This window comes from Hemitrygon akajei, chromosome 15, assembly GCF_048418815.1.
Source record: "Hemitrygon akajei chromosome 15, sHemAka1.3, whole genome shotgun sequence".
NCBI lineage: Eukaryota > Metazoa > Chordata > Chondrichthyes > Myliobatiformes > Dasyatidae > Hemitrygon > Hemitrygon akajei.
In genome coordinates, this window is record NC_133138.1 from 26,769,238 (window position 1) to 26,783,999 (window position 14,762).

At 43.1% G+C, this 14,762-nt stretch overlaps 2 protein-coding genes across 3 annotated transcripts in view; one reads left to right on the top strand and one right to left on the bottom strand.

Moving 5' to 3' along the window:
• ccdc69 (coiled-coil domain containing 69) overlaps positions 1-14,762 on the top strand; it is a 58,746-nt gene that overhangs the window by 35,543 nt on the left and 8,441 nt on the right. The window contains exons 3-4 of the mRNA XM_073067324.1: positions 3,179-3,390; positions 7,923-8,022. Coding sequence (XP_072923425.1) covers positions 3,179-3,390; positions 7,923-8,022 — 312 coding nt within the window. The remainder of the gene's footprint in view (positions 1-3,178; positions 3,391-7,922; positions 8,023-14,762) is intronic.
• LOC140739224 (platelet-derived growth factor receptor-like protein) overlaps positions 11,272-14,762 on the bottom strand; it is a 34,801-nt gene continuing 31,310 nt past the window's right edge. The window contains exon 5 of one of the 2 annotated variants that reach the window (XM_073067323.1): positions 11,272-11,866. In XM_073067323.1, coding sequence (XP_072923424.1) covers positions 11,528-11,866 — 339 coding nt within the window. In that variant the 3' untranslated portion in view covers positions 11,272-11,527. The remainder of the gene's footprint in view (positions 11,867-14,762) is intronic. The other variant, XM_073067321.1, reaches the window with a different exon arrangement.

Here is a 14,762-nt window from a genome sequence, read left to right on the forward strand (position 1 = left end):
CCCCTCCTCCACCTTCTTATTCTGGCTTCCTCCTCGTTCCTTTCCAGTCCTAATGATTGATCTTGGCCTGATGTTATGAAAGTGCCTCTATTTCCTTAGAAGTTTGCGATGATTCAGCATGACATCTAGTCAAGTCACTTTTTGTTATCATTTTGACCATAACTGCTGGTATAGTACACAGTAAAAACGAGACAACGTTTTTCAGGACCATGGTGCTACATGAAACAATACAAAAACTACACTGAACCACGTAAAAACAACACAGAAAAAACTACACTAGACTACAGACCTACCCAGGACTGCATAAAGTGCACAAAATAGTGCAGGCATTATAATAAATAATAAACAAGATTATAGGCACAGTAGAGTAAAACCATGAGAAACTTCTATAGATGTGTGGTGGAGAGTATACTAACTAGCTGGTGTATATGGAAACACCAATGCCCTTGAATGGAAATTCCTACAAAAAATTAGTGGATACAGCCCAACCCATCATGGACAAAGCCCTCCGCACCGTTGAGCACGTCTACACGAAGCATTGTCGCAGAAAAGCGGCATCCATTGTCAGGGGACCCCCACCACCCAGATCATGCTCTCTTTTTGTTGCCGCCATCAGGAAGAAGGTACAGGAGCCTCAGGACTCACACGACCAGGTTCAGGAACAGTTATTACCCCTCAGCAATCAGGCTTTCAAACCAGAGGGGATAATGTCACTCAACTTGCCTCATCACTGAACTGTTCCCACAACCGATGGACTCATTTTCAATGACTCTTCATCTCAATACTTAATTATTATTATTTTTTCTTTCTTTTTGTATTTGTACAGTTTGTTGTCTATTGCACACTGGTTGTTGACCCTATTGGTTCAGTCTTTCATTGATTCTTTTATAGTGATTGGATTTATTGAGTGCGCCCACAAGTAAATGAATCTCAGAGTTGTATATGGCGACTTGTATGTACTTTGAACTTTGACCCTTAATTCCTCTCCATAGTTGTTGTCTGACCTGCTAAATTCCACCAGCGTTTTGTGTGTGTCTGTTGCTCTGAATTTTTCCAGCGTCTGCAAAATCTCTTCTGTTCGTGTTGTAAACGGGCTGATCTATCTGAAAGAGCAAAGAGCAGGGGGTATAAAAGGGGTGCAGTGTTGGTTTAATGTTTCATTGTAACACACAACCTGCAACAGTCCACTACTGTGTTAATTCTAGAATGTCAGCCTGGATTTTCAAGTTCAAGTCTCCAGAGGGATATGGACTCTCAACTTTCTGGCTTAAGAGAAACAACATCTGACATCTGGAGGTTTAGCACAGCCAAAGTGTGGATCTTTGCTGGCAAAGCACCTATTGTAATTTCAGTGTTAGTGGTTTGTGTGTGACATCTAATCTTTAATGGATGACAAGTGTTAGAATCCACATCTGAGAACTGATCCCTGGTATATGGGAGCATGACTGTAACCTTTGTCTTTATCACTGAAACGTTTATAACGTGCCCTGCGATTCGCTGCTTAGTTACCACAGCGGCTGGATGATTTTTAACAAGAGCTTTGGCTAAGCACCAGCAAACTGCTGTGCATATTTAGAGTCCTAGAAAACCACAGAACAGAATCAGGCTCTTTGGCCCACCTAGTCCATGCTGAACCATTTAATCTGCCTAGTTTCATCGACCTGCACCCGGACCATAGCCCTCCATATTCCTGCTATCTATGTACTTATCCAAATTTCTCTTAAATGTTGAAATTGCATCCACCACTTGCACCGGCAGCTCATTCCAAACTCTCATGATCCTCGGAGTGAAGAAGTTTCCCCTCGGGTTCCCCTTAAACATGTCACCTTTCACCCTTAGCCTATCACCTGTAGTTGTACTCCCACCCAACCTCGGTGGAAAAAGCCTGCTTGCATTCACCCTATCCGTACCTCTCATTATGTGTATACCTCTATCAAATCTCCTCTCAGTCTTCCACATTCTAGCGAACAAAGTTCTAACCTGTTTAATCTTCCCTTATAACTCAGGTTCTCCAGTCTCCTCGTAAACTTTCTCTTTACTCTTTCAATCTTATTTACATCTTTCTTGTAGGTAGGTGACCAAAACGACATACAATACTCCAAATTAGGCCTTACCAATGTCTTATGAGCTTCAACAGAACATTCCAAATCCTATACTCAGAATTTGATCTACGAAGACAAGTTTGTCAAAAGGTTTCTTTGACATAATGGGAATTGAAAATTAATATCAATTAAATAATGACGTGTTGGCCCATGACCTTATCTACTGCAACGATTTCATGACCATAAAACTAACATAGACCACACTCAGGTTGGAGCAGCAACACCTCATATTCCATCTGGCTAGCCTGCAACCTCAACTGAACATTAATTTCTCTAACTTCTGGCCCCTCACCCCTCTCTTTATCAATTCCCCATTCTGGCTCCCTATTTATCCTTTCCCTTCCCTTCTCCTGCCAATCATCTGCCGCTGGTTCCCCTCCTCCTTCCCTTTCTCCCATGGTTCACTCTTCTCTCCTATTAGATTCCTTGTTCTTCAGCACTTCATGTCTTCTACCTATCACCTCCCAGCTTCTTACTTCATCCTCCCTCACCCACCCACCTACTTACCCCTTCACCTGGTTTCACTTATCACCTGTCATCTTGTACCCCATCCCCTCCCCCCCACCTCCCTATTCTGGCCTCTTTCCCCTTTCCGTTCCAGTCCTGATGAAGGGTCTCGGCCGGAAACATTGACTGCTTATTCCTCTCCATAGATGCTACCTAGCCTGCTGATTTCCTGCAGTATTTTGTGTGTTTCATTTACTTATTTATGTAGAGATACAGCGCGGAATAGGCCCTCCTGCTGTCCGAGTCACTCTGCCCCAGCAGCACCCAACAACCCTGATTTAATGCTAACCTAATCATGGGACAATTTATAATGACCAATTAACCTACCTGGTATGCTCTTGGACTTTGGGAGAAAAGTAGAGCACCCAGGGAAAACCCATGCATTCCACAGGGAGGACGTACAGAGACTCCTTACAGACGGCACCGGGACTGAACTCTGAACTCCGATACCCCGACCTGTAATAGAGTCGCACTAACCATGTTGTTCTGCCTACAGGCTGTGATTTTAGAATATCTAGCCTTTACGCTTTCCAGTACTAAATAATTGTATTTCTTCTCTCTTTTTTCAGCTTTGCCTGGAGCTGCTTGCAGTCCGCTGCAGGGGGCAGAGACTGTTGCTGTGGAACTACACGAGAAGGAAGTGGAAAGGATCAGAGAGGAGCACGAGAAGGAACTTGCACAACTCAGGGAAGACCTGGGGTCAACGCACAACACCGAGAAGCAACAGCTTCAATACCTTCACGCAGAGGCCATCGAGAAACTGAAAAAGGAACAGCAAAAGGTATGAACCTTGAAAGCAAGATGAACGCTGGCAAATCATTTCCTTTTACAGTAATTTGTGACTGGTGTGCAAATGGAAAGTGGAGGCAGAAAAGGGTGTATTCTCTGCTCAGTCCCCAAGGGCTAACATTTAATTCGGATAGTATTGGAATCATTGAGCAGGACACACAAAATGCTGGAGGAGCTCAACAGTTCAGGCAGGCAGCTGTGGAGGGAAATAAACAGTCGAATGTTTTGGACTGAGACCCTTCATTGTTCCATAGCTGCTGGGTGACCTGCCGAGGGTTTCCAGCGTTTGTGTGTGTTGAGTAAAGCTGATTTGTCTGACAGCAGGCAGAAATTTGGGTGCTATGCAAACTGAGCGTTGTGACTTCTGTACTCACTTTTACCAAATGTCTCTATGAGAGAAATTCTGGGCGATTGAATATTTGATAGGCAATCTGCCGTTGTAAAGGCAGGGATGGTGTTTTTTGGCGTGATAGGTTTGTTGCTAATCACAGAGGGCAATGTGATGATGACCAGCTAATCTGACTGAGAGGTGAATACTTATCAACAAAGTGAGGAATTCCCGCATGAATGTGTGCAGGCTTAGTAGAGCAAAGCCATCGGCCGGACTGTAGTTAAATCTAGACTCCCGCCGGTTTCCCTCACATGCTTTCCCCACAGCTGTTTTGTGCAGTTCTAAACAATCTCAAAGCCTCGATTCTCCAGCTCTCCCGTGATTCTAAGGAGTCTGTGTGCAGCTGCCAGGCCTCAGAGGGTGGATCCTGGCATCCTGACGCCCTGCCCCAGGCTGCCCTGATGGTCTTTTGACAGCTCGCTGCTACCTAAGGCACTCAATAGTTTTTAAAATTGCTGTTGACTATTATAAAAACTACTCCAATTGAGTTAAATAATGAAAAAATAAGCATGTCAAGAAACAAAAGTTAATAGACATATACTTAAAAATAAAGCAAAATAGATAAAAGAATAAAACAGTGATAATTTAAACTGCTATCTGATGGTTTGGTATCTGAGTCCTAAGATGCTGCTTCACACATTCTCTTTAATGCACCGGAGGCCTCAATTCTCATGAAACTTACTAGGTTTGCCAGGAAACATATTGTACAATTGTGTAAATTCTTTTCAAAACTAAATTTGAAATGTGCTGGAGTATTAATTGGAAAAGCATGCAGGGGTCTTGAAAACCTACGAGTCCAGCACCATCAGGACATGCTGAATAAGCAGTGTTTTGCCATACCTGCATGTAAGTTTTCAGTTAAATGAAAGGATTTGTGCCTTACAGACCAGCCATTAGTGATCCACAGAGTGTGAACTGCATCTGGCCCTTCAGTGCAATGCATTTCTTTGCAGACTCTGGACTAAATAATGAGGCCAGTGGTGATGTTCCAAGGTCAAGTGTGCCAGCGTCTGATCTCCAGTTCATTCCTGACTTGTACAATGCGGTGCACAGAGACGGGAGGTCAGAAGTGAGCTAACCCGTGAGATTGATACCACCTGTCGATCTCAAAGGAGCCACTGGCAAACGGCAATTCTGGAGTTGCATCGACTATGTCAGGTAGCTAAGGAAGGAGCAAAGAAGGTCAGTCAAAGTGGTGTGGACTACAGAAGTAAGGAATTGAAAGATATTGACAGGGTGAATGTTTACAAGCTGAAATGCAGCTGAGGAGCCAAACAGCATGAAAGTCACACAATGCTGTGTATTAGTGTCCCATCAATGTACAGATGACTCTGAGGTTAATTATTCAGTTTTCCTGATACATTATCCCTAAGAAGTAAGGAACAAACTCTGGAAACTGTTCCACTGCATATTTTGAAAATAAATTCTTTATTACATCTACACTATGGAATAATTCAACTCATCATGTGAATTTTTAATATAAAGGTACACGGTTTTGTTCAAGTATTTAACTAGTCAAGTTTTATTGTCATAGACATACACAGAGTATAAATGCAATGGAAGTTAGCTTTAGTTTTATCAGCAATAGCACAACACATTACAAACATGACAAACTTGAACTTGTATTAAGAGACTGAGAATCAGGTTTGTTACCACTGTCATACTTGGTGTGAACTTTATAGTTTTACAGTAGCAGTACAGTGCTAAGACAAAAATAACTTAAATAGGAAACACTAGTGGGAAGTTAGAGGATTGGGAAGCTTTCAAGCACAAACTGAAAGCAACTTAAGAAGTCATTAAGAAGGTAAAGATGGAATATGAAAGTAAGCTAGCCAATAATATTAAAGAGAATACCAAAAGTTTCTTCAGATACATGAAGAGTAAAAGAGAGGCGAGAGTGGGTATCGGACTGCTGGAAAATTATACTGGAGAGGTGGTAATAGGGGACAAGGAAATGGCAGACAAACTGAGTAAGCATTTTGCTCAAATCTTTGCTGTGGAAGGCACTGGCAGTACAGCGGAAGTTCCAGGTGTCAGGGGTCATGAAGTGTGTGAAGTTAACATCAGTAGGGAGAAGGTTCTTGGGAAATTGAAAGGTCTAAAGATGGAGAAGTCACCTGGGCCAGATGATGAACACCCCATGGTTCTGAAAGAGGTGGCTAAAGAGATTATGAATGCATTAGTAGTGACCTTTCAGGAATCACTAGATTCCAGAATGGTGCCAGAAGACTAGTCTTGATAGAGTGGTTGTGGAGAGGATGTTTCTTATGTGGGAAGAGTCTAAGACCAGGAGACACACTCTCAGAATAGAGGTGTGTCCTTTTAGAATGGAGATGAGGAGGAATGTCTTTAGCCAGAGGGTGGTGAATCTGTGGAATTCTTCACTACAGGCAGCTGTGGAGGTCAAGTCTTTATGTATATTTAGGGTAGAGGTTGAAAGATTCTTGATTGGTCAGGGCATGAAAGGATATGGGGGGAGGCATGAGATTGTGGCTGAGAGGAAAATTGGATCGTCATGATGAAGTGGCAGAGCAGACTCGATGGGCCGAATGGCCGAATTCTGCTCCTATATCTTATGGTCTAATCAGGAACTTGAAGCTGCTCAACTCACTATCGCACCCCCCCCCCCGGCCCCTCCCCAATAAGGACTGATCTGCATTCTCCTAACTTCCTCTACTGAAAGTACACAATTAATTTTTTGATTTTGCTGACATTGGGAGCAAAGTTATTGTTGTGACACCACTCAGCAGGCCAATTTATCTCATTCTTGTGCACCTCTTCATCTCTATTTTACAGTGATGTTGTCTCTGAATTTATAGATGGTGCTTAGCCACACAGTCATTAGAGAGAATTGAGCAGTGGGCTAAGATAAGGAAGTCGAGGTCGCAGGCACAAAAAAAGGATGAGGAACATAAGTTATACGTAACTTACATGGTGAAATGAACATAATGACATTAGTGCAAGAGAAAGACAAAGAAAACTTCTGGTCAAGATGGCGCCTACATACAATGCTCCTTTCATCGACATTTTCTAAATAGATCGTGAAACCATTTTTTTCCCCTTCTTTTATGTCTTTTACTTTTGTTTCTCATCTTGAATGTGATTCTGGAACTTTTAGAGCCCAGGTTTTGCTGTTTGGAGATCGTTTGGGTGTTTCAACGCTCTGCAGTCTCGGAGGATTCTGGGATGCAGCAGCAGTGTGAACAAACCTCGGTGAGCGAGCCCATATTTGACCCTATTTCGGCTATTAAAGCTTCCATTGTTCACCGATTAAAGCGACGAGGGCAATTGAAACATCAAGGCCAGTGTGGAAGTTTGGAGATCGTTTGGGTGTTCCAGCGCTCTGCAGTCTCTGAGAGAATTCCAAGAGGCAGTGTGCGCGAACCTCATAACGGGCAGGCTGCAGGACAGGGTGCAAGCTGATGTTTGGCTTCATTTCACTGATTAAAGCTGCCATTGTTCCGCAATTAAAGCGATGAGGGAAATTGAAGCATCGAAGACAGAGCAGAGGGTGAGGGCTGGCTGACTGTCTTTTGATCGTTTGCTTTGTACCAGAGAGGAGAAACCCTGCTGCTTCATCCGAGCCGGAGAGTATTTTCCAGGTTTATTCTGCAATTTGGATTTTGGACTATAGACTCAGTCTTTTAGTTTTTATATTCTGTGTTTATTTACCTGATCTTCTCGTTTTTTTTGTGTGGGGACGGGAGATTTGGGGGAGTTGATATGTCTGATTCATTTTGTTAGTTTTTTTGTGTGGGTGGAGGGATTTGGGGGTCGATGTGCCTGTCCTGTTTTTGTTTGTTTTTTTTTGCAGGGAGTTGTTATTTTGAGGGTTGATGATTGTGATGGTTTTTTTTCTTGATCTCACAGCAAGCTGGAGAATTGAAGAATTTCAGAGTTGTATAGTTTGATAATAAAATGAACCTTGGGACCTTTGAATATTGTCTGAGGAACTACTGGGATTTAAATAGTTTCTCAATCAGTACAATAACACATCCTTGTCTCGCATTTTCAGATTCAGATCTCTATCTAGTACCTAGATACTTAGATAATGTAGATACTGGATTTATATTTTGGCAATGGGGAAATACTTATTCAAAAGTTTATGAGTAATGATTTGTTTTTATTGTTAGAAAGAAGGAGAGTTGTTGGACTCCAGAATAGTGGAACTGAAAGCTAGCCACAGCAAGTACATAGAGTCTCTCAGGGAAGAATGTGAAATTGCATTAGCAGGTAATGTGCTTTTGGTTCTGTTTGAATAAAACTTATCCTGAGCGCGTGTGTCTTTACCTCTTATCCATCTTTAAAAAAGACGTGCAATCCATAAAAGTATTTATTTACATTTTGCAGATAATTTAAGCAAAGATTCAGATGAATGCTTAATGTCCGTTTAATAAAATCAATAGGAAAGACTTCTTCCGCATGGAATAAACTGAAAAAGAAAAGCTGTGAAAGACAAACACCTATTCATATATTCCTGGTTACTAAAAGCTGTTTTAGCAACAGTTTCCATAGTAATATACATCTGTTAATGTTCCGTTCACTAACAACCCACGCCTGTACAGTTTTTCAAAGAAGTTTCCTGATCAGAATTACATTGGCATAGAGCTTCAGTTTTTTTTTTCCAAATCCTTGCCAACATTGTTGTCCTTTTACAGCCTGCCCTGAACTGACCCTCTTTCAATCCAGTTCCTCTGAGACAGGTTTGCTTTGTAACCTTGCTCAGCTGAGGTAAAGGTCAGTCCCCATCCTGTCCAAAGCCTTGTATACTTAAACTCTTTGCTTGTTCCTAAGGATGTTTTGACAGAATCTATCTGCCAACATTGTCAACTTCCTTGATGATTCCACTGGCACTGAACTTCCCTTTAGGCCTTCCTTCAATATAAATACATTTTTCTGTTCAAATTCATCTTCAGCACAGCATCCAAAAACCCTTGTTGTTTTCCTCTGGACTGTGGGTGTGCTAAAGCCAATCTGAGGGTCAGCAAATGTAATATTTGGCTCAGAATATGTTAATAGTATTTCTAATGAATCTGTTAAATGGAGTCATCCCATTTTAATGTTTATTTCATACCCATCCCATTGTTTCTAAAAGGTGGTAACTGTATTTTAAGGTTGTGTCTCTTTAACCATATAACAATTACAGCACGGAAACAGGTCATCTCAGCCCTTCTAGTCCGTGCCAAATGCTTACTCTCACCTAGTCCCACTGGCCTGCACTCAGCCCATAACCCTCCATTCCTTTCCTGTCCATATAACTATCCAATTTTTTTTTTTTTTAAATGACAAAATCGAACCTGCCTCTACCACTTCTACTGGAAGCTCGTTCCACACAGCTACCACTCTCTGAGTAAAGAAGTTCCCCCTCGTGTTACCCCTAAACTTTTGCCCCTTAACTCTCAACTCAAAAGACAGGGGTTTAAGACGGGTTCCCAACCTTTTTTTAAGCCGTGGATCCCTACCATTAACGGAGCAGTCCGTGGACCCCAGGTTGGGAATCCCTGCTTAAAGACGTGAGCAACCAGAACTGTGCTGCCCCAGCCTTGTTTCCCTTCACTTTCCCCATTTTCCTTTCTGTACAAACATGCGATTACTAACATAGGGAGGTCCTGCTCACCAGTTCTAGAAACTTCTCAATCAACATTGAAGTCAATGGAAATGTGGTCGTTTCACTGTGATACTCCGGTTGTGTACTTTGATGACAGGTTGAAAGTTCAGTTCCTTGTATTGTCTCTGAACAAGTGCAACCATAAGACAGATAGCAGAATTAGTCCATTTGGCCCATCAAGTCTGCTCTGCCATTCCATCATGAGTAAACTATTAATCCTCTCAATCCTACCTCCTTCCCGTAACCTATGATGCCGTTATAAACCATGACACAATCCCTGTTTAAATATACCCAATGACTTGGCCTTCGCCATCGTTTGTGGCAATAAATTCCATAGATGTACACCCTTTGTGTAAAGAAATTCCTCCTCATCTCTATTGTAAAGGGATGTCCCTCAATCCTGAGGCTGTGCCCTCTGGTCCTACACTCTCGCACTATTGGAAACCCACAGAGTCACAAAGGTCCTTCAGACTGCGAGGGGAATTGAACCCCTGTTGCTGGTGCTGTAGAGTGTTATGCCAATTGCTACCATACTGGCCCTTTATCCTTGTTTTCTATCCCAGACTTTTAATACTGGCCTCTTGATAATCTGCAGATGTAAGTTCTTGACCAATGTCTACTATTGCTTTCAAGTGACAATGTCCTTCACTCTGAAATGACCTTCATAAATCCCTTTTCTTCTCTCACATTCTTAAAGAGGCTCTAGAAATCGAAAGCCTCTAACCAGGCTTTTGGATATCTGCCTCAATATCTCCTTACACTCAGCTCCAAAATTTAGTTGATTATGAATTATGAAGCCTGTTGACAGCTAATTCAGTGCAGAGCAGGGAATATCCTGAGGTATTTCTGGTCTCTCGGACTCTACCCCACCCAGAGATTAGTTTTTGCAAATGAGTTTCATAACAGTAACCTAAATTAAAAGCCTCAAGGGAGCGGGTAAACAGAAGTTCTGGCAATTGCAAATCAAGAATAATACAGTGTATGCTTTTTGTTTTCAGCCTGAACAGTCAGAGATTAAAACTTGCAACATGAGTGGTACAAGAGATTTGGCATTCGGTTTTAATTACTCCAAAGCTGCTAATTGCCTTCAGTGCTGTGGTAGCAGATCAAATGCACAAATGATAAAAGCCATTCTTCGGCAAGTTCTAACCACAGCTTACGAAAAGGGACAAACAGTATGTATGTTTCCATCATACAGTAAACCAGGCTCAGAACATCTGCCATCAGGCCAACAATTTGTGCAACACAATTTTACTTTTTCAAAAATTATAAACCTTCCACTGGGTGGGGGGATGGAGGCATGTCTCTACCAAAGGAGGTGTGAGGTGCTCCTTCCCTCTGCTAGCCTGCAGGTCACTCTTGGGCAAGATGTAGCACCTGCTTAGTCTTCCCTACCCACCCACCCCCCATTAGGGTCAAGTGAAGCAATGGGAGCAGGTGGTGCTGTGTTTTATGAGTGGCTGGTACATATCACAAGTCCTGGTTATGTGACTGCCGTTGCTGGGCAGACAATCTCTGAAGAGTATTGATAATGGCTGAGGTCACCTGTCTTGTAAAGACACTGCCCAGAAGAATTTGCCAAGAACAATTAGGATCCTGGAAAGACCATGATCACCCATGTCATATGATATGGCACAGAACGAACAAATTCTCCCAAATTTACAGGGGCCCAGACATGTGAGCTCAGATACTCTAGAACATTGCCTTTATCATCCTTCACACAGTGTGAATCAATATAGTAACAGAGCAGTCCCGGGTTGTGAATGAGACTAAACTCTTTGCACACACATGCAGGGATCCGAAAATGTCAAAGATTGACAACAAACCCTGTTAGCTCTTCCGTTGCATATTTTAACATTCAAATGGTTCTGTTTATTATCAGAGAATGTATACAGTATACAACCTGAAAGGTTGCTCTTCACAGACGTCCATGAAAAACAGAACACCGAATGAATGACAGAGAAACGTTAAACCCCAGAACTTCCTCTTCCCCCACCCCACAGAGACAGCAGCAAACATTTATGTTCTGTATTCTATTAACCTCCCCCCTTCCCACCCCTGCCCGTTTCAGCAAAAAGTGTCAGCGCCCACCACCAGCAAGCAACAGCAAATAAGGGAGAGAGAGAGATATCAGCCATTTTCACAGCAGAAGAGGAGACTGACAGTCGCTGTTACGATGTTACAGTCTGTTGCGTCACTTTTTATTCCAAGATTTTCCAAGTCGAGAACCGGCAGTAAACTGTCTCCGCCTTCGAGAGAGAGAGTGCAACCACTCGAATACAGAGAACTCTGTCCATGCATCTGCCACAGTGAAATCCTGATGTTCCATCTCCCGCAGTGCTTCAGTTGGCAACACTGGCCTGGAGTTGTTCGTCCACAGGGCTGCACCCCGGAGGCACCGTCTTCCGTGCCGCTCCTGGAGAATGTCGGAAAACCGTCAGTCGGCAAGCTCCAGAAATGGGAACTCATCTGTCATAAAAAGAAATGCAGTTTGAGAGCCATTTGCAGATCAGGGCCTCGATAGAACCCCAACCACCTTGAAAAGGGGAGAAAAAAGAGACATTAAAAAGAGGAATTTAACTGTTTCCACAGATGAGCTTGAAGGGGAAGCCACATGTCACCATCTTAACTCCACCCAGTTACATGTCTTACTCTGTGTGCAACAGCTAATCTAGTGCAGACCAGGGAGTAAACCTGGTACATTTCTGGTCTCTCGGGCTCTCCTATACTTGGAGATTAGCTTTTGCAAATGAGTTTCGTAACACCCAAATTAAAGAATCGAAACTAAGACCCAGAGGAAATTCTATAAAAGCAACTATTAAAGGTAATAATCCGGAACCCATAATGGATTGATATCCCACCAACATTCAGCAGGAAATGCAATGCAGGTTTCAGACCTAGGAGGAGTGTTAGCAACAGTAATTCAGGCCACCACATCTCCCAGTCATGAATATCCGTGCACAGAAAACTTGCAGGCACTGTGATAAGCGACTTTCACTCTCTGCCTTCTCAAATCATATGCCTGGCATCCACGCACTTAGCTGGGAGGCGGGGGGGGGGGGGGGGGGGGGGGGGGAAAGAAAGTCTTTAAATCCCAGTAGGGTGAAAGTAATCAGGGGAAAAAAAGTCAACAAGGCAGAAAGTAATGAGGGGGAAAGGACAGAACTCAGCAGGTCAAGCATCATCTACGGAGGGAAATGAACAGTTGTTTTGGGACTTGAACCATTTATAGTAGTGTGTTTCAATGACACTAGCACTTTACAATGCAGATAATTGGCCTGTGACCACTGACTTCTGTAATGACTGATTTAATGCCCAAACTGCAAATGCAAAAATTGCCTCCATGACAAAAGGTTCTGATTACAGAATTAAGAGAAACAAAGAGAAGTAAAATAGCTGATAATCTGACGCAAGCCGATACTGCAATATAAGACCATAAGATATGGGAGCAGAGTTAGACCATTTGACCCATTGAGTCTGCTCTGCCATTTCATCATGGCTGAACCAATTTTCCTCTCAGTACTCAGCGAGGGTGGAGTGCCACGGGAGGAGTGTGGGACAGATGGCAGAGGAGGAGTGCCAGAGGCAGGGTTGGGGGGTGGTGGTTGCACTGGTGCAAACACACCCAGCCCTGAGACACCAGGCAAGGCCATTTGATTCCAAACAATTGGTTATTGATCATTACAGAATGTCTCTTTGGTGCTTCCCTGCTCCCTCCCCTCTCCTTTCCCCTTTCCCCAACCATGATTCCCCTCTCCCTGCCCCCTTCCGACTCTCAGTCCTCAACGGAGACCCGTCTCAGAATCAGGTTTATCATCACTCACACATGTCATGAAATGTGTTTTTTCTTTTGTGACACTAGTACAGTGCAATTGATAAAATTACCACAGTGTTAGGCACCCTCGCACTTACAGTGCTGGAAGTTAAGAGGGAATTGCAGACAAATTGTACAAAACAGAACAACTGGGGACACTGTAATCCTCAAGCACTCCATCACTCACACAATGCAGCTAAATTAGACTTTGGAATGCAAGGAGTCAGAGACCCTTTAAACACAAGTTGAAAATGGACACGAGCACTTGAAATAGATATGCCAAAACAAGAACGGGCATAGAGCCAATGGATATTTGGATAATAAAAGAGCTTTTACAACTGAACATAAAGATGGAAGGTTAGTAACAGCACACATACTGAGTTGCACTGTATTACTTTCTATTTTTATTCTATTACCAAACAACTAAGCCCTTACTAGGGCTGATTTTGAGAGACTTTGCTCCCAGAGGTGAGGCTCAATAATATCAAATATGTTTGTCACTGAGGGGATGCAACACTACAGCCCTAGTTCAGCAATTTGTTCTCGTCTCTAGTGAGATTATTCCAGGAAGTTCCCTTGGATCAGTAAGCCAACATGTCAGTCCATGGCTGCCTCTTCTACCACGATGAGGCCACTCTCAGGTTGGAGGAGCAGCACCTGATATTCTGTTTGGGTAGCCTCCATTCTGACCGAATGACATTGATTTCTCTAACTTCCGGTAATTTCTCCCCCTTCCCCCTTCACTCTTTATCCATTCTCCAGTCTGGATCTTCTCTTACCCCTTTTCTTCCCTTCACCTGCTCATCATCACCCTGTGATTCCCCTCCTGTCCTTTCTCCCATGGTCCACTCTCCTTTCAGAACCGTTCTTCAGCTCTTTATCTTTTCCACCTATCACCTCCCAGCTTCTCACTTCATCCCCCCTCCCCCACCCACCTGACTTCACCAAACACCTTCAATCTTGTAATCCTTCTCTGAGCACCCCCCCCCCCCCCCCCATTTCTGGCTTCGTTCTCCATCCCTTTCCAGTCTTGATGAAGGGTCTCGGCTTGAAACAGAAACTATTTATTCCTCCTGTTGGATGCTGCCCGACCTGCTGAGTTCCTTGAGGATTTTGGCTCTGTGCGTGTTACAGTAAATTGGTTCAGGAGATTTTGGATTCAACCTCTATTACACGTGCAGGGATATAGGCACTTAATTATTAAATACGGCATATTCAAGACTGAGATTAATACATTTTCGACCCTAAGGAAAGTATCATGGATGAGTATCACCATAACGTTCCTGAATGACAGTGAGTGTGCAGAATATCCTTTCCCAGCTCCAACGTTTGATGTTGCTGTCATTTAAGGGGAGTTGTATTTGTACTTGAAAAGGAAAAATTTGCAAGTCTGTAAGCGGCAAAGAACTGCAGCTGGAACTAATTCTTTAAGAAATCGGCACAGATAGCATGGATCCTGTTGCATCTTGATAATGATAAATGATCAGCTTCATTTGCACGTCCATCAAAGCACACAGTGAACTATATCACTTGTGTCGCATCAAATCAACT